The sequence below is a fragment of the Carcharodon carcharias genome, chromosome 13, assembly GCF_017639515.1.
Source record: "Carcharodon carcharias isolate sCarCar2 chromosome 13, sCarCar2.pri, whole genome shotgun sequence".
Lineage (NCBI taxonomy): Eukaryota > Metazoa > Chordata > Chondrichthyes > Lamniformes > Lamnidae > Carcharodon > Carcharodon carcharias.
Genome location: NC_054479.1, coordinates 371283 through 398120, shown reverse-complemented (window position 1 = coordinate 398120; position 26838 = coordinate 371283). Strand labels below are relative to the sequence as shown.

The 26838-nt window shown below is 50.8% G+C and overlaps 1 protein-coding gene across 1 annotated transcript in view; it reads right to left on the bottom strand.

Moving 5' to 3' along the window:
- LOC121285649 (scavenger receptor class B member 1-like) overlaps positions 1-26577 on the bottom strand; it is a 77172-nt gene extending 50595 nt beyond the window's left edge. The window contains exons 1-4 of the mRNA XM_041202307.1: positions 26494-26577; positions 16613-16773; positions 5082-5223; positions 2067-2270 (exon numbers count right to left, since the gene is read on the bottom strand). Of these exons, the coding sequence (XP_041058241.1) occupies positions 2067-2270; positions 5082-5223; positions 16613-16773; positions 26494-26577 (591 nt within the window). The remainder of the gene's footprint in view (positions 1-2066; positions 2271-5081; positions 5224-16612; positions 16774-26493) is intronic.
- Positions 26578-26838: the final 261 nt, after the last annotated feature.

Below are 26838 nucleotides of genomic sequence, written 5' to 3'. Positions count from 1 at the left end.
GGTCTCCCATGTGTTCTTTATTTTAATCTCATGAAAGCTTGCAGCTGAATGATTTAATTGGCCTGCTCTAAGGGTAGGAAAAGTCACAACTCTTTCCAGCCAAAACATGCTCGTTATGGGCAGTAAGGAAGCACATACACTCTCTGGCAGCTAGGTTTGACTTCAACCAGTGGAGAGTTTTCCCCCTGATTCCCACTGACTCCAGTTTTGCTAGGGCTCCTTGATGCCAAACTCGGTCAAATGCTGCCTTGATGTCACGGCCAGTCACTCTCACCTCACCTCAGGAGCTCAGCTCTTTTGTCCATGTTTGAACCAAGGCTGTAATGAGGTCAGGAGCTGAGTGCCCCTGGCAGAACCCAAACTGGGCATCAGTGAGCAGGTTATTGCTAAGCAAGTGCCGCTTGACAGCACTGTTGATGACCCCTTCCATTACTTTAATGATGATGGAGAGTAGACTGATGGGGTGGTAATTGGTCGGGTTGGATTTGTCCTGCTTTTTGTGTACAGGACATACCTGGGCAATTTTCCGCATAGCCGGGTAGATGCCAGTGTTGTAGCTGTACTGGAACAGCTTGGCTAGGGGCACGGTAAGTTCTGGAGCACAGAATCGCTTCTGGGTGAGGAATCCTGACCTCCTTGCTCTCTGTGCATCAAACCCTGCTTTAGACAGGTCAGGTCAGTAAAAATTCAGGTCATTATTTCAATGAGCGTTTGGTTAATCTGTGGAATGGGTTGCCTAGGGAGTGGAGAGTATTGGTTCATTCAAATATTAGTTAGATTCCTTTCAGAAAATACTTTGGGATGCAGTATCTGCATAATTTGAAAGCTGGTACCTGGTGGGTGGGGCATGTCTGGAAGGATTGGGTGGGTTGAATTTGTTGTTTCCAGATCTCACCATCACTGGGGGGTTTTCAGGTGGAAGTTTTCGGAGATGATGGGGGTCCCGGCCACTGGCTGGTGAGACACTGAGGCCCCCCTGTTGCCTCTTTTTGGGAAAAACCGCAGCATCTTGAGCCTCTCAGGCACTTGACAAGCCAGCCACAGGATCAAAGGCCCTGGTTTGGTGAGGGGGGAGGGGGGGAATGCCCCGCCTGCTAAAAGCTGCCAGCAAATCAGAGGCCGGCAGCTCTTCTGTACTCAGCAGTGCCACCAGGAGGCGGTGGCTGCTGCCGGTATGACACCTACGTGGGCTCCAGGGTCGGCATGGACCCAGGCACAGGTGAGTGATGGCGGGGTGGGGGTGGGAGTGGCGGGGTGGGGTTGGGGGTAGGGGGGTGGAGGTGGAGGTGGGGGTGGGGGTAGGGGGGTGGTGGGGTGGGGTGGGGGGTGGGGGTGGGGCGGTGGGGGTGGGGGTAGGGGGGTGGAGGTGGGGGTGGGGGTGGGGATGGGGGTGGAGGTCGGGGGTTGGCAGGGTGGGGTGGGGGGTGGGCGTGGGGCAGTGTGGGACAGAGGCGGTCAGCAGAAAGGGCAGGTGGTGGCTCTCAGCCTCCTCCCTCCTTACCAGTGCTGGGTCCCTTAATTAGGCATCGAGTGCCTTAGAACAAGGAACATCACCCACCCCACCCACCACCCCCCCCACACCCGGGAGTCTCCAAGCAACGCCACATGGGTTTGCTTGTAGTGCCCCCTGCATGGTGAGCTCCCCAGCCATTGCTGGGTTAATACCCCCCTTTAGTGGGCATTAATTGCCTACTTAAGGGCCTCAGTTGGCAATGGGATGGGAGGGCTGTCTGCTGGCCTTCCTGACACAGACTGACTCAGGGCCGAGGCAGGAAGGTGGCAGGGTCACCACCAGCCCCTTCCCACCTGATTTAATACCCCCGATACCAATCCTACCACGTGGGAGGACACAAGGTGCTATTCTTCATGTCTGGGTCTGTTGTAGACTCCTCGATAGAGACAGGTCACTGTGAATAACACCATTATCATTGGATCATGTGATCAGGGTGGTAGCAGGTGAAGAAGATGGAACCTGGGACTTTCCAACTCACAATTCCCCTGTTCTATTTTGTTCATTTTATTAAATGTTGAAAGCTACAAACTCTGATCCTGCAAATATTACTCACATCTGCAAATAAACCAAACTTGTCCTTAAACGGCAGACGGTTCTGGAAGAGTTTGTGAAGGAAGTTAATAAACTCGTCATCATAGCCCCACATTATCTCATTTACTGTCTTTTTGAAGAAAGCAGTCTGATTAAATTTCCTCATGGCCATGTTGAATATGACCTTCATTAACGGAGGGAATTTCTCGGCCAAGATTGCTGCTCCCTATAGTTAAAACAAACAACTATTTAATAAATATAAATCAATGATGTAAACTCATGTGACACTGAATTCTAAAGAAAATGCAAGAGTTTAAGCAGATATTTCAGTTTTGTTTCATGTTAGAAAGGTGAATGTATTACAAGTGCAGTATCATTGACATTGAGAAAAAGAACGTGCATTTTGGGGCTCAACACATAGAATAACCCAGAAGATCACACGGACTATTTTCACTCCTATCAGGTGTCAGATTCAGATCGGCCATCCTAATGGGTCAGGGTGTTACTGCCTGAAATTAGGCCTCAATGCACAGTTTACAGCAGAGATAAGGAAGATGAGCACCTGATGGAAACAATTGCAGAGAGTGGGACCAAGGTGAGGATATGGTCACCAGTAGTGCAGCAAAGAAAGCTGAAATACCTGTAATGTCAGAATATGATTATCTTCTTTGTGCCAGTTCTGATCAGCTGTCAATGAATCCCACTCTCCTGCCTTTAACGTGGTCATGAATTGTTCTCCCGTTCAAGCACTAATTTAATTCCCTTTTGAAAGTTATTATTGAATCTGCTACAATCCCCCTCTGATGCATTCATTGTATTCCAGACCACAACTCATTGTCTCAAAAATTCCTCCTCATCTCCCCTTCTGCTTATTTTACCAATAGTGTCTTCTGCTCATTATCATCTCTCGCCAGCAGAAACAGTGTCTCCTTATTTACTCTCGCAAAAACCCTCATCATTTGGAACACCTCGATTAAATCTCTGCTAAAGCTTCTCTGCTCTAAGGAGAACAATCCCGGTTTCTCCAGCCTCTCCACATGAACCAAACTTGCTCATCAGGATATTATTCTGGTAAACTTCCTCCCTAATAGCAAAGCATTTTTTCACAGGTCACAAATATATTATAATTTTCAAAGATCTTCACAGCTTACCCATTCAGATGTAAATTTATTGTGATTTATAAACTGTAACATCATTATTTAATATCTGATCGGATGGTTTCAAGCATTTCCAGCCCAGTCACACTGACACCTACCAGACCGGTCACACTGACACCTACCAGACTGAGGCTGGTCACACTGACACCTACCAGACCGGTCACACTGACACCTACCAGACCGGTCACACTGACACCTACCAGACCGAGCCCGGTCACACTGACACCTACCAGACCGGTCACACTGACACCTACCAGACTGAGGCTGGTCACACTGACACCTACCAGACCGAGCCCGGGGACACTGACACCTACCAGACCGGTCACACTGACACCTACCAGACCGAGCCCGGTCACACTGACACCTACCAGACCGGTCACACTGACACCTACCAGACCGGTCACACTGACACCTACCAGACCGAGCCCGGTCACACTGACACCTACCAGACCGGTCACACTGACACCTACCAGACTGAGGCTGGTCACACTGACACCTACCAGACCGGTCACACTGACACCTACCAGACCGAGCCCGGTCACACTGACACCTACCAGACCGGTCACACTGACACCTACCAGACCGGTCACACTGACACCTACCAGACCGGTCACACTGACACCTACCAGACCGAGCCCGGTCACACTGACACCTACCAGACCGGTCACACTGACACCTACCAGACCGAGCCCGGTCACACTGACACCTACCAGACCGGTCACACTGACACCTACCAGACCGAGCCCGGTCACACTGACACCTACCAGACCGGTCACACTGACACCTACCAGACCGGTCACACTGACACCTACCAGACCGAGCCCGGTCACACTGACACCTACCAGACCGGTCACACTGACACCTACCAGACCGAGCCCGGTCACACTGACACCTACCAGACCGGTCACACTGACACCTACCAGACTGAGGCTGGTCACACTGACACCTACCAGACCGGTCACACTGACACCTACCAGACCGGTCACACTGACACCTACCAGACCGAGCCCGGTCACACTGACACCTACCAGACCGGTCACACTGACACCTACCAGACCGAGCCCGGTCACACTGACACCTACCAGACCGGTCACACTGACACCTACCAGACTGAGGCTGGTCACACTGACACCTACCAGACCGGTCACACTGACACCTACCAGACCGGTCACACTGACACCTACCAGAGCGAGCCCGGTCACACTGACACCTACCAGACCGGTCACACTGACACCTACCAGACTGAGGCTGGTCACACTGACACCTACCAGACCGGTCACACTGACACCTACCAGACCGGTCACACTGACACCTACCAGACTGAGGCTGGTCACACTGACACCTACCAGACCGGTCACACTGACACCTACCAGACCGGTCACACTGACACCTACCAGAGCGAGCCCGGTCAAATTGACACCTACCAGACCGGTCACACTGACACCTACCAGAGCGAGGCTGGTCACACTGACACCTACCAGACCGAGCCCGGGGACACTGACACCTACCAGACCGGTCACACTGACACCTACCAGACCGGTCACACTGACACCTACCAGACCGGTCACACTGACACCTACCAGAGCGAGGCTGGTCACACTGACACCTACCAGACCGGTCACACTGACACCTACCAGACCGAGCCCGGTCACACTGACACCTACCAGACCGGTCACACTGACACCTACCAGAGCGAGGCTGGTCACACTGACACCTACCAGACCGAGCCCGGGGACACTGACACCTACCAGACCGGTCACACTGACACCTACCAGACCGGTCACACTGACACCTACCAGACCGGTCACACTGACACCTACCAGAGCGAGGCTGGTCACACTGACACCTACCAGACCGAGCCCGGGGACACTGACACCTACCAGACCGAGCATGTTTGGCAGGACAAGCTGGTCACTCTCATTGCCAACCGACCTCTCAGGAACAAAATGAAATTGGCGATATGTCCGATACGAAACGGTGTAATTCTCATGAAAGGTTATGTTGCCTTTTGGTCTGTATTCTCTGTCAAAGGAGAAACATGGAATAATTACAATATTTCGTTTTATTTCATTATTTAATTGGAAGTTTCACAATCATTAAATGATAACTTATCCCCTCTGTTAATGCAAAATCTGTAACACTTGTTAGGAAATAGGGATAGTTTAAGTAAGTTATTTGTGTATTTGGAGGTGTTAGGAATGGATTTTAGCTTTAATGTTTTAGTCTGAGTTGCGTTTCTGTATTTTGTGGGTTAAAAGGATAAGGCTGAGTTTTAATTTCACTTTAAAAGATACCTGCATTCTATTGAGTTTTATGACCCTTGAAGTGGAGAGCTGTGTTATCAAGGTGGGGGGTAGTGGTTTAGGGAAGTTAAAACAAAGCAGTAAAACTGTGCTCTTGCCTAGCAATAGGGGTCCAGAGAGGCCCCACACACCCACACACACCCACAGGGAAACAGAAAGCAGTTTGAGTTCAGTTGGTCAGTGTGCTCAAAAGTTGAAAGAGGTTGGCAGCTGAAGTAGTAAAGGAGAGAGACAGATAACAAGTCACAAACTAAAGCTGAAAGCAGCTGCCAGCAGAAGCCTTCAGGAGGGAACTGCAGGAAGCAGGTTTCCCCAAAGAACAGAAGAGGGGTCCTGAGAAGACCTTCTAGTCAAAGGGAATGAACAGGAATTTGGAAAAGATCCTGTTAAATGAAATTAAAAGTGAGGAGCAGAGAAAGGCTCCAAGCTAAAGGGAGAAAGCTGCAGAACACAGATTTAAAGCAATATAGGCTTGGGAGAAGCCAGAAGATCCAAAGAGACAGTTGAAGGTCTGTAACTCTTTACTATGGGCATGTGAAGCTGTAGTGTTCTGTTCACATGGCTGAGTCAGAGAGAGAGAGTGCGTAGAAGGAAGCGAGTGAGTGCGTATGAGTGTGAGTGAGTAGTGACCCAGGGTAGAGGAACATCGGAAGTAGACATCAAAACCATGGAGGTGAACCCTTGTGGAAGGCGTCTGAGAGAAAACATTAGTTTGGGAGAAGATTCCGAAGTGTGTTTTTTGAGAGTGGAGATTGGAATCCATTGTGTGAAAGATGGAGTTCAGCGAGACTGGTTGGCTCACAGTGTGACAAGTGTCTGGGGGGACTTGAGGAAGATCCATAGCATCTGTCTGGGGTGACATCTGTCATTTGGTTTCAGAGTTTGGTGCATCTGACCACAGAGTGCCTATTGGTTTACATGGACTGTGTACTTACTGTGGACATGAGAGTATCAAATAGCTTTTGTAACTTGTGTTATCCTTACAAATCTGTATATATCTGTAAAGATATAGTTGTGGGTGAAGGAGTATTGTAATATAGTTCAACTTTATTTGTTTAATAAATGTTTTATGCTTTTGTTAAAAGTTCATGAGCTGACTCCTGTGCCTCTGTTCAGTGGCCACTCTCCACCTATCTAAACAAAAAATAAAATTTAGGATCTATCAAACCAGGTTCCACCCTGGGATCTGGCTTATCCAGGGGTAACCTCAGCTGGGATTATAACACTTTGTTCATTATGTAAAGTAGATCCTCGCTTAAAGTTCTTGTGTTCCTGAAAAGTGCAACTTTAAGTGAAACAATTTAAAGCCAATCAGATTTTTCCATAAATCCCATGTAAAAGCTACAGTTTGGTTCTGTACCTTACTCATCAGAAGAAAAAAAAACACTAACACATTAAACCCTGTAAGTTGTAACATTATACATTGCCAAATTCCTGTATTGGTAAATGAAATAACTTTTAAATTAAAGTACATTAAAAAAAAGAAATATGGTAACTTTCTTTTTACCTCCCACTTGCTGCTGATGCTGCTCACTGAACCTCCCCCTCACCATGTGTCCCACTCCCTGCGCACCGTCCCTCTCAATGACTCTCCGGTTCATGACCTCCATTGCTACCTGACCCTTCCAGTCACTGTAGGCCCTTCCTCTCACTTAACCTCCTGCTCCTCACCTCTTCTGCTCTCAGCTTCCCTCTCCTGAACCCTCCCTGTGAGCAAGGACTCTGGAGATGAGCAGTGAGAGGCAGGAAGAACAGTGTCAGCTTGCCGGAGCTGAGCCACGAGCTGGTGAGGTGAAGGGAGGTGGGGCTCAGGGAGAGATACAGATTGGTTCACTCGGCCATACTTCAGCTCAGGTGTGAAACAACTTTAAAAGGAAATTCCTGATCCTAAAGGAGAATGTGCAGGTCCCAGTAACTGGCCAACATTACATCGAAATGACTTAAAATGTGGCAACTTTAACACAGGGAGTTACCGCACAGGGAAATGATTTCACTGTATTCCCCTGTACTCAGTCCTCAGGTAGCCCAATCTGACATTCTAAACCAAGCTTGTTCAACATGCTACTATCCCTCTACACCCCTCCATCCAACCTGTGGACCAGGCGGCCAAAATGCCAGGAAGTGAAGTCCGAGATCCTGCCGGATGTTGCTCCTCTAATCACAGGTCATTTCTCTCCCACATTTGCTATTGATAGGTTCACTAGGGAGCCTATCAGTAACAAACATGGGAGAGAAACTATCTCTGATTGGAGGAGCTGCTTTCTTCTTTCTGAAGCCTAAACACCGGCACATGGCAGTGATGAGCCTGGTGGGGAGGGAGGGAGATAGAGGGAGAGAGAGAGAGAGAGATTGGGAGGGAGGGAGAGAGAGAGACTGCTGGTGGGGGAGATTGTGTGTGTGTGTGTGTGTGTGTGTGTGTGTGTGTGTGTGTGTGAGAGAGTGCATCTGTGAGTGAGTGTGAGAGTGAGCGAGCGTGTGAGCAAGAGTGTGTGTGTGTGCTGTGCGTGAGTGAGTGAGCATGAGTGAGCGTGCATGAGTGAGCGTGCATGAGTGAGCGTGCGAGCGTAAGCGAGCGAGCGTGTGTGTGTGTGTGTGAGTGAGTGTGTGTGAGTGAGCGTGCATGAGTGAGTGCGTGTGTGAGCATGACTGAGTGAGCGAGCGTGTGTGAGCGTGAGAGTGTGTGTGAGTGAGTGTGGTGTGAGTGAGCGTGCAAGCGTGAGTGATCTAGCGAGCTTGTGTGAATGAACGTGTGTGTGAGTGTGTGTGACTGAGCGTGCATGAGTGAGCGTGCGTGAGTATGTGTGAGTGAGCGTGTGTGAGTGAGCGAGCGTGAGCGAGCGTGAGTGAGAGTGAGTGAGCGTGTGTGAGTGAGCGTGTGTGAGTGAGTGAGCGAGCGTGAGTGAGTGAGCGTGCATGAGTGAGTGTGCGTGAGTGAGTGTGTGTGAGTGAGCATGCGTGAGTGAGCGAGTGTGAATGAGTGTGTGTGAGTGAGTGAGCGTGCGTGTGAGTGTGACTCGATGGGCTGAGTAGTGCAGTGTTTGGACCTCAGATCCAGGATCTGAAAATTTCAATGGTCTGAATCCAAATCCAATGTTCATCTGAATCCCTTTAAATAGAGAGAAATCAACAGTTAAACAATATACAAAGCAGTTATCATAAATATATCTGCACTTCAAGAACGAACCAATGTCACCAAGGTTTACAACAATATTTTATTTACCCACTTAATAATGAGGAGTCATGGGATCCAATTACTAGTACTCACTTATAACTACATTACTTCTGAATCATCAGGGCAGCCCACTTGCAAGGTACCAATCATATCCCATTGCTCATCATTTAATTTTGCAGCATTTAGATAGTGCAGGACTGAGACCGACTCTGGCAATGCATATCATTGGCTTCAATTAGCAACCAACAACAGGAAACTGAGTGATGCAGTAGCAGTCACTGAGACCTGACTTTAAATCCAGCCTGGATCAAGCAGATGAAATTCTCCAGTGTCTGCTGCATGGATCCCACATGAAATAAGTTTGTAACGTTTCAAGACAGTATTTAATGGGCAGAGAACAAAAATACCTCACAACCTGCCCCTGACACTCACTCATAGGAGGAGTAGGCCATTTGGCCCCTCGAGCCCGCTCCACCATTCAACTAGATCATGGCTCATCTTCTATTTCAACGCCATCCCCGTATCTCTTGATGTCACTGGTATCTGGAAATCTATCAACCTCTGCTTTGAACATACTCAATGACTGAGCCTCCAGGGTAGGGAATTCCAAAGATTCACCACCCTCTGAAGAAATTCCTCCCCATTTTGGTTCTAAATGGCCTACCTCTTATTCTGAGACTTTGTCCCCTGGTTCTGGTTCCCCCAACCAGAGGAAACATCCTTCTTGCATCTACCCTGTCGAGCCCTGTGAGAATTCTGTACACTTCAATGAGGTCAACTTGCACTCTTCTAAACTTTAGAGAATACAGGCCCAGTCTCCAGTCTCCTCAACCTCTCCTCATAGGACAATCCCATTATCCTAGGGATATGTCTGCTGAACCTTCTTTGCACTCCGTCTATGGCCAGTATATCCTTCCTTAAGTGAGGAGAGCAAAACTGCACATAATGCTCCAAGTGCAGTCTCACCAACGCTCTAAACAACAGCAGCAAGATTTCTTTACTCCTGTACTCAAATCCTCTTGCAATAAAGGTTAACATACCTTTTGCCTTCCTAATTGCTTGTAGCACCTGCACCTTAGCTTTCAGTAACTTATGAACAAAAACTCCCTGGTCCCTTTGGACACCAACACTGAGCACCATCATACAAAGGTAATCATCTCTGGACTATTACCTCAATCACATGCAAATTGGCATCAGGCAAATAAGATTAGAGAGATGAACATGTGGCTCAAAGTCAAAGGTGTAGGAAAAGTGGGTTCTGGTTCATGGGGCACTGGCACCAGGTACTGGGGAAAGTGAGGGCTGAGCTGTGCTGGGACTGATGTTCTAGTGAGCCGCATAACTGGGGAAGCAGAGGGGCCTTTAAACTAAACAGTGGGGCAAGGGATCAAACTTGGGAAGACGTGGTAAACAGAAGAGTAGAGACAAGGCAAGAGAGAGACAGGTATTAATATGGGAAATGATAAACAGGCTGTGACAGGAAGGGACGGAAAGTACAAATCTAAGAGTAAATCAGCAGATAAGGCTAGAGATTACAAAAATAATAAAAGGAGAAAATTAAAGGCTCTGTATCTGAATGTGCATTGCATTTGAAATAAAACAGATGAACTGATAGCACAAATAGAAATAAATAAATACAATTTGATAGCCATTACAGAGATATGGCTACAGGGTGACATTGATTGGGAACTGAATATTGAATGTCACATTTAGAAAGGACAGGAAGTTAGGAAAAGGTGGAGGGGTGGCTCTGTTAATTAATGATGGTATTAGCACATTAGAGAGGGATGATCTAATTTCAGGAAACCAGGATGTAGAAGTGATTTGGGTGGAGATGAGGAATGATAAAGGCAAGAAATCACTTGTGGGAGTGGTGTACAGGCCCCCTAATTTGACAGAGTATAAAGGAAGAGATGATGGGAACTTCCAAAAAAGACACTGCGATAATCATGGGGGATTTTAATCTACATATAGACTGGAAAAATCAGACGGGCAAAGCTAGTATAGATGAGGAGTTCATAGAATGTTTTTGGGATAGATTCTTAGAACAGCACATTCTGAAGCCAACCAGAGAGCAGGCGATACTAGGTCTGGTATTGAGCAATGAGATAGGATTAATTGATAACCTCATAGTGAAGACACCCCTAGGTAGCAACGATCATAATATTATTGGATTTTACATTCAGTTTCAGGGACAGAAGGGTTGGTCCAAGGCTAGTATTTTAAACTTCAATAAGGGCAATTGTGAGAGCATGAAAGCAGAGCTAGATAAAGTGAACTGGCAAATGAGGTTAAGGGATAGGTCAATAGAAGTTCAGTGGCAGATATTTAAAGGGATATTTCAGAAAACACAGAATATATACATTCCAATGAGAAAGAAACATTCCAAGGGGAGGACCCACCATCCGTGGTTAACTAAAAAATTTAGACAGTATCAAACTTAAAGTAAAAGCAAATAATTATGCAAAGATGGGTGGCAGGTCAGAAGATTGGAAAGAATAAAAAGAACAGCAAAGAATGGCAAAAAGATTAATAAGGAGGCAAAAACTAGATTACGAGAGGAAGCTGGCTAGAAATATGAAGACGGCTAGAAGGAGTTTCTATAGATATTTAAATAAGAAAAGAGTTAACAAAGCTAGCGTTGGTCCTATAGAGAGTGCATCTGGGGAATTGATAATGGAAAGTAGGAAGATGGTGGATGAACTAAACAGATATTTTGCTTCGGTCTTCCCTATAGAGTAAGTAATATCCTGGAAATAGCTGTAAATCAGGAAATGGGAGGGAGGGAGGACCTCGCGAAAATTGCAATCACTAGGGAAGTGATATTGAGCAAATTGTTGGGGCTGCAGGCTGACAAATCCCCAAGTCCAGATGGACTTCACCCTAAGGTCTTGAAAGGAGTGGCTAGTGAGATAGTTGATGCACAGGTTTTAATTTTCCAAAATTCCCTAGATTCAGGGAAGGTTCCATTAGATTGGAAAATAGCAAATATAACTCCTTTATTCAAAAAGAGAGGGAGACAGAAAGCAGGAAACTACAGGTCAGCTTAACTTTCATCACAGGGAAAATGTTAGAAGCTATTATTAAAGAAGTTATAGCAGGCACTTAGAAAAGTTTAAGGCAATCAGACAGAGTCAGCATGGTTTTGTAAAAGGGAAATCATGTTTAACCAATTTATTGAAGTTCTTTGAAGGAATCACATATGCTTTGGATAAAGGGGATAAAGGTGGATGTACTGCACTTAGATTTCCAGAAGGCATTTGATAAGGTGCCACATGAAAGGTTATTGCAGAAAATAAAAGTTCATGGTGTAGGGAGTAACATATAGGCATGGATAGAAGATTGGCTAGCTCACAGGAAGCAGTAGGTATAAATGGGTCTTTTTCAGGTTGGCAGGATGTGACGAGTGGTGTGTCACAGGGATCAGTGCTGGGACCTCAACCTTTTACAATTTATAAAATTGTAATGGATGAAGGGAGTGTAGGTACGGTGGCTAAATTTGTTGACGACACAAAGATAGGTAGGAAAGTAAGTTGTGAAGAGGATGTAAGGAGATTACAAAGTGACATGAGGTTAAATGAGTGGGAAAAGGTCTGGCAAATGGAGTATAACGTGGGGAAATGTGAAATCACTCAGGCATACCTGGAAGGAAGAATAAAAACAAGCATAATAAATTTTTAAAAATTCTTTCATGGGATGTGGGCATCACTGGTCAAGTCACTTCAATAATTACCCTATTCAGAGGGCATTAAAAGCCAGGCCAGGTAAGGACAGCAGATTTCCTTCCCTAAAGGACACTAGTGAATCAGATAGGTTTTTATGAAAATGGTTTCATGAGTCATCATCAGAATTTTAATTCCAGATTTTTATTGAATTCAAATTCCACCACCTGCTGTAGTGAGATTCAAATGCGGGTCCTGAGAGCATTACCCTGGGTCTCTGGATTACTAGTCCAGTGACAATACCAGTACCCCATCACCTCTCCAGAGCACTGAGATTCAGAGGAATCTGGCTGTCCTAGTGCATGAATCACAAAAGGTTAGTATGCAGGTCCTGCAGGTAATTGGGAAAGCTAATAGAATGTTATCGTTTAATGCAAAGGGAATTGATTGCAAAAGTAGGTTATGCTTCAGTCTTACAAAGCATTGGTGAGACGCATCTGGAGTACTGTGTACAGTGTTGGTCTCCTTATTTAAGGAAGGATGTAAATGCGCAGAAGCAGTTCGGGGAAGGTTTACTAGACTAATACCTAGAATGGGTGGGTTGTTTTATGAGGAAAGGCTGGACAGGCTAGGCTTGTATCTGCTGGAGTTCAGAGGAGTAAGAGGTGACTTGATTGAAACCTTTAAGATCCTGAGGGGTCTTGACAGGGTGGATGTGGAGAGGATGTTTCCTCTTGTCGGGGAACTAGGGGTCACTGTTTAAAAATAAGGGGCTGCTCATTTAAGACAGAGATGAGGAGAAATTTTTTCTCTCAGAGGGTAGTGGGTCTTTGGAACTCTCTTCCTGAAAAGGTGGTGGAAGCAGAGTCTTTGAATATTTTTAAGGCAGAGCTAGATAGATTCCTGATTAACAAAGGGGTGAAAGGTTATCGGGGTAGGCAGGAATGTGAGGCTGAGGTTACATTCAGATCAGCCATAACCTTATTGAATGGCGGAGCAAGCTCAAGGGGCCAAGTGGCCTACTCCTGCTCCTAGTTCGTATGTATGTATGTACGTACGTATGTATGTCTGTATGTATGTATGTACGTAAGTATATCTGTATGTATGTATGTATGTATGTATGTATGTACGTACGTATGTATGTCTGTATGTATGTATGTACGTAAGTATATCTGTATGTATGTATGTATGTATGTATGTACGTACGTATGTATGTATGTCTGTATGTATGTATGTATGTACGTATGTATGTCTGTATGTATGTATGTATGTATGTACGTATGTATATCTGTGTGTATGTATGTATGTATGTATGTATGAAACAGAGGAGGAGCAGCAGCAGAAAGTTGAGCCAGAACTTCAGAGTCAAACAGCTGTGCGTCAGAGCCCAGAAAAACTACAGCAATGAAGCTGGAGCTTTGAGCTTACACACGCAACATGGAGTCGATCCAGGAGCTGGACAGAAGCGATCAACAACTCGCCAAGACAAAACTCAGGGAGGCACACGTACATGTGAAGAAACAGAGCACAGAATTAAAAGCCAAACTGCAGGCTGAGCTCAAGGCTGAGAAACATACAAACATAACGGTGATAAGCCTTCATCTTCCAGGAAAAACCAGGCGGACCCACGAAAAAGAAAACCCAAGTCCACTCGATGAACAGAGAACATTCCCTCTGAATGGAGAGGGATAATCCCTGGTATCCGTTCCCTCCGGATGGAGAGGGATAATCCCTGGTATCCATTCCCTCCAGATGGAGAGGGATAATCCCTGGTATCCATTCCCTCTGAATGGAGATGGATAATCCCATGGTATCCATTCCCTCTGAATGGAGAGGGATAATCCCTGGTATCCATTCCCTCCAGATGGAGAGGGAAATTCCCTGGTATCCATTCCCTCTAAATGGAGAGTGATAATCCCATGGTATCCATTCCCTCCAGATGGAGAGGGATAATCCCATGGTATCCATTCCCTCCGGATGGAGAGGGATAATCCCTGGTATCCAATCCCTCCGGATGGAGAGGGATAATCCCTGGTATCCAATCCCTCCGGATGGAGAGGGATAATCCCATGGTATCCATTCCCTCTAAATGGAGAGGGATAATCCCATGGTATCCATTCCCTCCAGATGGAGAGTGATAATCCCATGGTATCCATTCCCTCCAGATGGAGAGGGATAATCCCATGGTATCCATTCCCTCCGGATGGAGAGGGATAATCCCTGGTATCCAATCCCTCCAGATGGAGAGGGATAATCCCTGGTATCCAATCCCTCCGGATGGAGAGGGATAATCCCATGGTATCCATTCCCTCTAAATGGAGAGTGATAATCCCATGGTATCCATTCCCTCCAGATGGAGAGGGATAATCCCATGGTATCCATTCCCTCCAGATGGAGAGGGATAATCCCTGGTATCCATTCCCTCCGGATGGAGAGGGATAATCCCATGGTTTCCATTCCCTCCGAAAGGAGAGGGATAATCCCATGGTATCCATTCCCTCCGAAAGGAGAGGGATAATCCCATGGTTTCCAACCAAAGACAGATTGTCAACAATGAAAAATACAACAAAGGTGTGCAAAAAATGAACCAGATGTTGACACCCGAGTATTTGAAAACCAAGCACTGCAACCTCAACTCCAGTCCAACCAAGTCAGCCCAAAGCAGTCGAAACTACCACTCCTCCAAACTTAAAAAGAACGAGATCTGAAAGAATGTGAAAACCTCCAGACTATCTGAATCTGTAAAGTCAGAGACTTGGGGAAGGAAGGAGTAACATGCAAATATTATAAATACATTTGGGTAAAGACTTGGGGGGAGGTGTAGTATTAGGGTGTTCAGGACTGTAAGATTTAATGTGGGACTGGGGAAACAGCACCGCCTACATTATGATGTAGAGAGTCACATGGGATAGTAGAGTGTAGGAATGAGTCTGGTAAAGGCATGAGGATAATACCTAGTCATGACTGTACATGCATATATGAATGAGGTGATGTGTTTTTAATAAACAGTTATTGTTCAACCATACAAACCTCTAGACACTTTCATGAGAGAACATGCAACCTCACAACACTTCCTTCCAGGAATAAGCTTTTCTGATTTGGTTTGTGCTCAGCAGTAGGATGGTGTGTCTGTGAGTGAGGCAGGTAAGGGGTAGAGAGGTAGCAATGCAGGAGCTTAGTCCTTGCAATTGTCCAACAGGTTCAATGTTCTTGCAGCTTGTGTGGATGACAAAAGGGATTACCAGGAGGATGAGCAAACTGACCACGGCACAATGGACAGAAAGTAATTCAAGTGGGAGTGTATATAGGGATGTAGTTGTATTAGGGGACAGTCTAGTCAGGGGAATGGACACTCTTCTCTGCAGGCAAGAGTGTGAGTCACAAAGGCTGTGCTGCCCGACCAGTGCCAGGGTTAGGGACATCTCCCCAGGCCTGGAGAGGATGGATGGCAGGGAAAGGGTCCAGTTGTCGTGGTTCACTTGGATACCAGCAACATAGGGAGGATTAAGAGAGGTTCTGCGGAAGGAGTATGAGTAGCTCGGGGCTAAATTAAAAAGCAGAACCACAAAGGTAATGATCTCTGGATTACTATTTGAGCCACAAACAATGTGGAGTAGAGTAAATCAGATTAGAGAGCTTAATGATTGGTGTGGGAGAAATGGGTTTTAGTTCATGGGGCACTGGCACCAGTATTGGGGAAAGTGGGAGGTGTACATCGGGATGGTCTACACCTGAGTTGTGCTGGGACCACTGTCCTGGCAAATCGTATACTCGGGCTCTAGAGAGGGCCATAAACTAAGAGGGGGAAGAGTTCCCAGGAGGGAAGATTTGGATGGTTGCTATGTAACTATGCATGCCTCACTCAGGCACAACCTTTTGTTTCTTTACTATACCTATTACCGCTCTCTTTGGTTAGTGTACCATGAAGCCTTTTGTTCTATAATCTCTCCTGCCCTCTGCCCTATCACAGTTTCCCTTTGTTCTTCCTACCCCCTCCCCCATTCTGCTGATGGGAAAACTCTGACATTTCCATCTTCATTTCTAATCTTCATCTTGACCTGAAACTTTAACTTGATTTCTCTCCACAGGAGCAGCCTGACCTGCTGAATATCTCTCGTCATTTTTGTTCTTATTATGAATTAATTTTCTCTCTATTTTCTATTTTCCCAATTCCTATAGAAATGAATATAAATATCTACAATTCCTGGGACTATACCATTTCATTTTGGGATAAAACACTAAAGTAATAAACAATGCTAAGTGACAGCCGGTACCTATAAACATATGGTCCACGTTGTGCAACAACAGGTTTCTCTCCATGGAGAATTCCCTCGGGATTCACGATGTGAAAGAAATAGATGGACATGTAGAATGGAACAGGCACATCCTGCCAAACTGTGTAAGCAAATCCATTGCTGGGGTCAATCTGGACATTCTGGATCCAGAAACAAAAAAAAACACAGATTAAATTCCAATTTACTGCATGGGAAGAGGCCATTCGGCCCCACCAGTCGTGCTGCAGTTTACCCACCTACAAGCAGTGTCCTCATCCTCATCCCATGTTTTCACTTTGTTCCCATTCCCTTTGTTCCCCCCTTTCTTCAACTTGTCCAATCGGCTCCATAAATTTGCCCAACGAGTGGGAACAGGGGGATAAAAAGGTGAACGAGGAAGAGGAGAAGAAGAAGTTGAAAGAGCAGCGTGAGGACCGTTATATGTTGTTGGACTATCTGTAAATATCAATAAGAAGCTAGGAACTGATGAGTTACATATAAGTGTTCCAGGGGGCCACATTTCACAGCTGCACTAGAGACTGAAGTGATGTGTACATAGGCAGTTCAATCTGGTTTCACTCTTGCTCCAGGCAGCTTGGAAAAATTAAACGTAGAGTTTCTGATCTCTATAAACTGTAAGTGTGATTATCAACATCATCTTGGAACCAAAAAACAAGAACCCATAGTAAGTAGAGGGGTGGGGGGGAGAGGGAGAGAAGGAGGCAAGGAAGAGGATGAGGAAAAGGCGAGGAGGAGGAGGAGATAATGAGGAGAAGGAGGGGAAAAGGATGAGGAGGAAGAAGAGAGGGAGGAGGATATGCAGGAAGAGCAAGGCCACCCATCTCAACAGCAGCCAGAAAATGGCCCAAATGAGGGTTAAATATTGCCAAATTCCTCCTGATCCAACTCAGCCATCACACTGTTGACTCTCTGGACTCCGTTCTATTCCAGAAAGTCAATTAGTGAAGGATAGAACTGAAACCAATCTTTACACATATATATAATTACTTAAAGAGTGTTACTTTGCAAGCAGATAGATTCTAACCCAGCAACCAGAGTTTTGGTCTATGTCTAGTTGTAGCAGGTCATCTGCATCCCCAGTTAATATCCACCACCTAAATACAATGAAACACATCAGATTCCCTTCTCTCACTTTAAATAAAAATTGGAGTTAATACGTAAATTTTCAAAACAGCTTAAACCACACGCCTCCATATTCTGCATCAATCGTTTACACTTTGAGGAGACAGCCCCTCCTCAAAGACCCTCAACAATTGTTTACACTGAGACAGCCCTTCCTCAAAGACCCTCAACAATTTCTTGGTATTTTGTAAAACAAGCTGATAGTTGATCAGTTGCATTCTTCAATTTAATTTTAGAGATTTCCTTTCTCTCCAGCATTTGCTTCAAGCCAACAAGCTCAATCTGTAACCTTTCCTCACTCTCACTTTCCTCCGAGTGTACATTATCCAACAATGAACAATTATCTACATAATATTCAACAGGTAAACCATCTTTGGTGTGCTTCATTCTAAAGATCCTCACTCAAACGGTTTGACAAATAAATCTGATATCTACTGTCTTGATAGGAGCCAGTGTTTCAGCAGCTAAAGTGCTTTTGACAACCTTTTATTTAATTTTATTAGCGCCCCAGCTAAAGGACAAGTCTCATTTTCACCCTATTATGAAACCAGCTGCATATGAATATTCACCATGAAGATTAACATATGAAGTGTGGCTAAGAATGACAACTTCCATGTTCTTTGGGTCACCGAGGGATGGGAACTTGGTTACACATTTCACCAGATTGAATTTTTAAAATATTTTATTTGACCTTAATACTAGGCATCCATGAGGCACTGTGGGCCATCAGCAGCAGCAGAATTGTACTCGAACACAATCTGTAACCTCATGGTCCGGCATATCCCCCACTCTACCATTACCATCAACCTAGGGGACCAACCCTGGTTCAATGAAGAGTGCAGGAGGGCATGTCAGGAGCAGCACCAGGCACACCTAAACATGAGGTGTCACCCTGGTGAAGCTATAACACAGGACTACTTGTGTGCCAAACAGCATTAGCAACAAGTGATAGACAGAGCTAATCGATCTCACAACCAATGGATCAGATCTAAGCTCTGCAGTCCTGCCACATCCAGTCATGAATGGTGGTGGACAATTAAACAACTCACTGGAGGAGGAGGCTCCACAAATATCCCCATCCTCAATGATGGGGGAGCCCAGCACATCAGTGCAAAAGATAAGGCTGAACATTTGTAACAATCTTCAACCAGAAGTGCTGAGTGGATGATCCATCTCTCTCCATCTCCTCTGGAGATCCCCAGCACCACAGATGCCAGTCTTCAAACCATTTAATTCAATCCACATGGTAGCAAGGAACAGCTGAAGGCACTGGATACTGCAAAGACTATGGGCCCTGACAATATTCCAGCAACAGTACTGAAGACTTGTGCTCCAAAACTTGCCACGCCCCTAGCCAAGTTGTTCCAGTACAACTACAACACTGGCATCTACCCGGCTATGTGGAAAATTGCCCAGGTATGTCCTGTACACAAAAAGCAGGACAAATCCAACCTGGCCAATTACCATCCCCAATTAGTCTACTCCATCATCAGTAATGTGATGGAAGGGGTCATTGACAGTGCTATCAAGCAGCACTTGCTCAGCTGATGCCCTGTTTGGGTTCCACCAGGGCCACTCAGCTCCTGACCTCATTACAGACTTGGCTCAAACCCGAGGTGAGGTGAGAGTGACTGCCCTTGACATCAAGGCAGCATTTTACCAAGTGTGGCATCAAGGAGCCCTAGCAAAACTGGAGTCAATGGGAATCAGGGAGAAAACTCTCCACTGGTTGGAGTCATACCTAGCACAAAGGAAGATGTTTGTGGTTGTTGGAGGTCAGTCATCTCAGCTCCAGGACATCACTGCAGGAGTTCCTCAGGGTAGTGTCCTAGGCCCAACCATCTTCAGCTGCTTCATCAATGACCTTCCTTCCATCATAAGATCAGAAGTGGGGATGGTCGCTGATGATTGCACAATGTTCAGCACCATTCACAACTCCTCAGATACTGAAGCAGTCCATGTCCAAATGCAGCAAGACCTGGACAATATCCAGGCTTGGGCTGACAAGTGGCAAGTAACATTCACACCACACAAGTGTCAGGCAATGACCATCTCCAACAAGAGAGAATCTAACAATTGTCACTTGACATTTAATGGCATTACCATCACGGAATCCACACTATCAACATCCTGGGGGTTACCATTGACCAGATACTGAACTGGACCAGCCATATAAATACTGTGACTATGTCAGGAAGATATAATAATTCTCATGGGGGAGAATTTTCCCCTTGTCGGGTAGGCTGAGCAGGAGCAGGTGTAGACAGGCACAGACCCGATCACTGCTCGTGATCAGGTCCTCACCGCCCGTATTTCTCGACTCCCAAGGATAGCGGGAGTGGCCGGCCAGTAGTGGGTGTGCACAGATCACTGGGTGTAATGGCGACACAGTGGTGGATGTGCACAGATCACTGGGTGTAATGGCGACCCAGTGGTGGGTGTGCACAGATCACTGGGTGTAATGGCGACCCAGTGGTGGGTGTGCACAGATCACTGGGTGTAATGGCGACCCAGTGGTGGGTGTGCACAGATCACTGGGTCTAATGGCGACCCAGTGGTGGGTGTGCACAGATCACTGGGTGTAATGGTGACCCAGTGGTGGGTGTGCACAGATCACTGGGTCTAATGGCGACCCAGTGGTGGGTGTGCACAGATCACTGGGTGTAATGGCGACCCAGTGGTGGGTGTGCACAGATCACTGGGTGTAATGGCAACCCAGTGGTGGGTGTGCACAGATCACTGGGTGTAATGGCGACCCAGTGGTGGGTGTGCACAGATCACCGGGTCTAATGGCGACCCAGTTGTGGGTGTGCACAGATCACTGGGTGTAAGGGCGACCCAGTGGTGGGTGTGCACAGATCACTGGGTCTAATGGCGACCCAGTGGTGGGTGTGCACAGATCACTGGGTGTAATGGCGACCCAGTGGTGGGTGTGCACAGATCACCAGGTGTAATGGCGACCCAGTGGTGGGTGTGCACAGATCACTGGGTGTAATGGCGACCCAGTGGTGGGTGTGCACAGATCACTGGGTCTAATGGCGACCCAGTGGTGGGTGTGCACAGATCACCGGGTGTAATGGCGACCCAGTGGTGGGTGTGCACAGATCACCGGGTGTAATGGCAACCCAGTGGTGGGTGTGCACAGATCACTGGGTCTAATGGCGACCCAGTGGTGGGTGTGCACAGATCACTGGGTGTAATGGCGACCCAGTGGTGGGTGTGCACAGATCACTGGGTCTAATGGCGACCCAGTGGTGGGTGTGCACAGATCACTGGGTGTAATGGTGACCCAGTGGTGGGTGTGCACAGATCACTGGGTGTAATGGTGACCCAGTGGTGGGTGTGCACAGATCACTGGGTCTAATGTCGACCCAGTGGTGGGTGTGCACAGATCACTGGGTGTAATGGCGACCCAGTGGTGGGTGTGCACAGATCACTGGGTCTAATGGCGACCCAGTGGTGAGTGTGCACAGATCACTGGGTCTAATGGCGACCCAGTGGTGGGTGTGCACAGATCACTGGGTCTAATGGCGACCCAGTGGTGGGTGTGCACAGATCACTGGGTGTAATGGTGACCCAGTGGTGGGTGTGCACAGATCACTGGGTGTAATGGTGACCCAGTGGTGGGTGTGCACAGATCACTGGGTCTAATGTCGACCCAGTGGTGGGTGTGCACAGATCACTGGGTGTAATGGCGACCCAGTGGTGGGTGTGCACAGATCACTGGGTCTAATGGCGACCCAGTGGTGGGTGTGCACAGATCACTGGGTCTAATGGCGACCCAGTGGTGGGTGTGCACAGATCACTGGGTGTAATGGCGACCTAGTGGTGGGTGTGCACAGATCACTGGGTGTAATGGTGACCCAGTGGTGGGTGTGCACAGATCACTGGGTGTAATGACGACCCAGTGGTGGGTGTGCACAGATCACCGGGTGTAATAGCGACCCAGTGGTGGGTGTGCACAGATCACTGGGTGTAATGGTGACCCAGTGGTGGGTGTGCACAGATCACCGGGTGTAATGGCGACCCAGTGGTGGGTGTGCACAGATCACCGGGTGTAATGGCGACCCAGTGGTGGGTGTGCACAGATCACTGGGTGTAATGGTGACACAGTGGTGGGTGTGCACAGATCACTGGGTCTAATGGCGACCCAGTGGTGGGTGTGCACAGATCACTGGGTCTAATGGCGACCCAGTGGTGGGTGTGCACAGATCACCGGGTGTAATGGCGACCCAGTGGTGGGTGTGCACAGATCACTGGGTGTAATGGCGACCCAGTGGTGAGTGTGCAAAGATCACTGGGTGTAATGTCGACCCAGTGGTGGGTGTGCACAGATCACTGGGTGTAATGGCGACCCAGTGGTGGGTGTGCACAGATCATTGGGTGTAATGGCGACCCAGTGGTGGGTGTGCACAGATCACCGGGTGTAATGGCGACCCAGTGGTGGGTGTGCACAGATCACTGGGTGTAATGGCGACCCAGTGGTGGGTGTGCACAGATCACCGGGTCTAATGGCGACCCAGTAGTGGGTGTGCACAGATCACTGGGTGTAATGGCGACCCAGTGGTGGGTGTGCACAGATCACTGGGTGTAATGGTGACCCAGTGGTGGGTGTGCACAGATCACTGGGTGTAATGGCGACCCAGTGGTGGGTGTGCACAGATCACCGGGTGTAATGGCGACCCAGCCGCCTGTTTAAATGAAGGCCTGGCAGTTTTTGCAAGGTTGCTGACAATGGCCAGCAAAAGGGCTCAGCAGACGGCTTCTACTGAGCATGCAAGTCCGGAGGGTAGGGCAGCGGGGAAGGCCAGGCCGGAGGGTAGGGCAGCGGGTAGACCAGGCCGGAGGGTAGGGCAGCGGGGAAGGCCAGGCCGGAGGGTAGGGCAGTGGGGAAGGCCAGGCCGGAGGGTAGGGCAGTGGGGAAGGCCAGGCCGGAGGGCAGGGCAGTGGAGAATGCCAGGCTGGAGGGTAGGGCAGCGGGTAGACCAGGCCGGAGGGTAGGGCAGCGGGGAAGGCCAGGCCGGAGGGTAGGGCAGCGGGTAGACCAGGTCGGAGGGCAGGGCAGTGGAGAAGGCCAGGCCGGAGGGTAGGGCAGCGGGGAAGGCCAGGCCGGAGGGTAGGGCAGTGGGGAAGGCCAGGCCGGAGGGTAGGGCAGTGGGGAAGGCCAGGCCGGAGGGTAGGGCAGTGGGGAAGGCCAGGCCGGAGGGTAGGGCAGTGGGGAAGGCCAGGTCGGAGGGTAGGGCAGCGGGTAGACCTGGCCGGAGGGTAGGGCAGTGGGGAAGGCCAGGCCGGAGGGTAGGGCAGCGGGGAAGGCCAGGCCGGAGGGTAGGGCAGTGGAGAAGGCCAGGCCAGAGGGCAGGGCAGTGGAGAATGCCAGGCTGGAGGGTAGGGCAGTGGGGAAGGCCAGGCCGGAGGGCAGGGCAGCGGGGAAGGCCAGGCCGGAGGGCAGGGCAGCGGGGAAGGCCAGGCCGGAGGGTAGGGCAGTGGGGAAGGCCAGGCCGGAGGGCAGGGCAGTGGAGAAGGCCAGGCTGGAGGGTAGGCCAGCGGGGAAGGCCAGGCCTGAGGGTAGGCCAGTGGAGAAGACCAGGCCGGAGGGTAGGGCAGTGGGGAAGGCCAGGCAAAGGGTAGGGCAGTGGAGAAGGCCAGGCCGGAGGGTAGGGCACTGGGGAAGGCCAGGCCGGAGGGCAGGGCAGCGGGGAAGGCCAGGCCGGAGGGCAGGGCAGTGGAGAAGGCCAGGCCGGAGGGTAGGCCAGTGGTGAAGTCCAGGCCGGAGGGTAGGGCAGTGGGGAAGGCCAGACTGGAGGGTAGGGCAGTGGGGAAGGCCAGGCCGGAGGGCAGGGCAGTGGGGAAGGCCAAGCTGGAGGGCAGGGCAGTGGAGAAGGCCAGGCCGGAGGGTAGGGCAGTGGGGAAGGCCAGGCCGGAGGGCAGGGCAGTGGGGAAGGCCAGGCCAGAGGGCAGGGCACTGGAGAAGGCCAGTCCGGAGGGTAGGCCAGTGGGGAAGGCCAGGCCGGAGGGCAGGGCAGTGGAGAAGGCCAGGCCGGAGGGTAGGCCAGCGGGGAAGGCCAGGCCGGAGGGCAGGGCAGTGGAGAAGGCCAGGCCGGAGGGTAGGCCGTTGGAGAAGGCCAGGCCTGAGGGTAGGCCAGCGGGGAAGGCCAGGCTGGAGGGCAGGGCAGCGGGGAAGGCCAGGCAAAGGGTAGGGCAGTGGAGAAGGCCAGGCTGGAGGGTAGGGCAGTGGTGAAGGCCAGGCCGGAGGTCAGGGCAGTGGGGAAGGCCAGGCCGGAGGGCAGGGCAGCGGGGAAGGCCAGGCCGGAGGGTAGGCCAGTGGGGAAGGCCAGGCCGGAGGGCAGGGCAGTGGAGAAGGCCAGGCCGGAGGGTAGGGCAGTGGGGAAGGCCAGGCCGGAGGGCAGGGCAGAGGGGAAGGCCAGGCTGGAGGGCAGGGCAGTGGAGAAGGCCAGGCCGGAGGGTAGGCCATTGGAGAAGGCCAGGCTGGAGGGTAGGCCAGTGGGGAAGGCCAGGCCGGAGGGCAGGGCAGTGGGGAAGGCCAGGCTGGAGGGCAGGGCAGTGGGGAAGGCCAGGCCGGAGGGTAGGCCAGCGGGGAAGGCCAGGCCGGAGGGTAGGGCAGTGGGGAAGGCCAGGCCGGAGGGTAGGGCAGTGGGCACGGCCAGGCCGGAGGGTAGGCCAGCGGGGAAGGCCAGGCCGGAGGGCAGGGCAGCGGAGAAGGCCAGGCCGGAGGGTAGGCTGTTGGAGAAGGCCAGGCCGGAGGGTAGGCCAGCGGGGAAGGCCAGGCCCGAGGGTAGGCCAGTGGAGAAGTACAGGCCGGAGGGTAGGCCAGTGGAGAAGGCCAGGCCTGAGGGCAGGGCAGTGGAGAAGGCCAGGCCTGAGGGTAGGCCAGTGGAGAAGGCCAGACCGAAGGTTAGGCCAGTGGGTCGGCCAGGCCGGAGGGCAGGGCAGTGGAGAAGGCCAGGTCAGGCCAGAGGGCAGGGCAGTGGGGAAGGCCAGGCCGGAGGGCAGGGCAGTGGAGAAGGCCAGGTCAGGCCAGAGGGCAGGGCAGTGGGGAAGGCCAGGCCGGAGGGTAGGCCAGTGGAGAAGGCCAGGCCTGAGGGCAGGGCAGTGGAGAAGGCCAGGCCTGAGGGTAGGCCAGTGGAGAAGGCCAGGCCGAAGGTTAGGCCAGTGGGGAAGGCCAGGCCGGAGGGCAGGGCAGTGGAGAAGGCCAGGCCAAAGGGCAGGGCAGTGGGGAAGGCCAGGCCGGAGGGTAGGCCAGTGGAGAAGGCCATGCCGGAGGGTAGGCCAGTGGAGAAGGCCAGGCCGGAGGGTAGGCCAGCGGGTCGGCCAGGCCGGAGGGCAGGGCAGTGGAGGAGGCCAGGCCGGAGGGTAGGCCAGTGGAGAAGGCCAGGCCGGAGGGTAGGCCAGTGGAGAAGGCCAGGCCGGAGGGTAGGCCAGCGGGTCGGCCAGGCCGGAGGGCAGGGCAGTGGGGAAGGCCAGGCCGGAGGGCAGGCCAGTGGAGAAGGCCAGGCCTGAGGGCAGGGCAGTGGAAAAGGCCAGGCCTGAGGGTAGGCCAGTGGAGAAGGCCAGGCCGAAGGTTAGGCCAGTGGGGAAGGCCAGGCCGGAGGGCAGGGCAGTGGAGAAGGCCAGGCCAAAGGGCAGGGCAGTGGGGAAGGCCAGGCCGGAGGGTAGGCCAGTGGAGAAGGCCAGGCCGGAGGGTAGGCCAGTGGGGAAGGCCAGGCCGGAGGGTAGGGCAGTGGAGAAGGCCAGGCCGGAGCGTAGGCCAGTGGAGAAGGCCAGGCCGGAGGGTAGGCCAGTGGAGAAGGCCAGGGCGGAGGGTAGGGCAGTGGAGAAGGCCAGGCCGGAGGGTAGGCCAGTGGGTCGGCCAGGCCGGAGGGCAGGGCAGTGGAGAAGGCCAGGTCAGGCCAGAGGGCAGGGCAGTGGGGAAGGCCAGGCCGGAGGGCAGGGCAGTGGAGAAGGCCAGGTCAGGCCAGAGGGCAGGGCAGTGGGGAAGGCCAGGCCGGAGGGTAGGCCAGCGGGTCGGCCAGGCCGGAGGGCAGGGCAGTGGGGAAGGCCAGGCCGGAGGGTAGGCCAGCGGGTCGGCCAGGCCGGAGGGCAGGGCAGTGGGGAAGGCCAGGCCGGAGGGTAGGCCAGTGGGGAAGGCCAGGCCGGAGGGTAGGCCAGCAGGGCAGTGTGCCCCTCGTTTTTCCGATGAGTGCCTAGCTGCCCTCCTGGAGGAGGTGACAGCGCAGCCGGAGGTCCTTCTTCCGAGGGATGGGAGTTGGAGGCCACCTGACCAAACATGCCTGGGTGGAGGTGGCCGAGAGTGTGAGCTCCTGTGTGGTGCGACACACGTGGCTCCAGTGCTGCAATAGACTCAACCATCTCCTGCATTCGGGAAGGGTGAGCACCAGGTTGGCTCAAGTTGCTTAATGCACCAGTCACCCTGTCCCCCCCAACCTCCCCCCTCCGGCAACTCTTGAGTACAGTTATGGCACTGAATCCCTCACAGCATGTATCCCTCGCTGGGTGGGCCAGCAGAGATTGCCCATACTCAGTTCAGTCTGAGAAGGTTAAACTAGGATGTGTTCTGTATCCGCAGCATGTGTGACACTGACACTGACACCCAGAGCATACAATGGGGTTGAAAGTCAAGGGTCTGCACCTAGGCAGAGAGCTGGAACTGGGAAGCTTGTCGAAGTCAGGATGCTAATGTGCTGGGAGGGGAGCTTCCAGTTAGTGGGGCACCAACCCACCTCCTGGTCTTTGCCCTCCACGTGCTTGTGCCTCTTGTTTAGCAAAGTGACACCTTGTGTTGCTTCATGTGATGGAGGCAGCATTTGGGTAATGGGACAGGGGTGGGGGTGCAGTCAGCCCTGGCTTGTTTGGGTGAGTGTGTGGTAGCTGCAGGGTGATGAATAGCTGGAGTCCTGCAATGTCCCACTCTGGCTGGGGTGGCAGGGATGTGATGGGAATTCAGGTGCAGGCCGCACTAATCCTTGCTGCGCACGGTGCCTCTGAACAAATGCGGACTGGCGGAGGCCCGGCCTTGTTGGCCATCCTAACGGCTTTCGAGCAGCAGGCCATGGATCTGGAGAGGG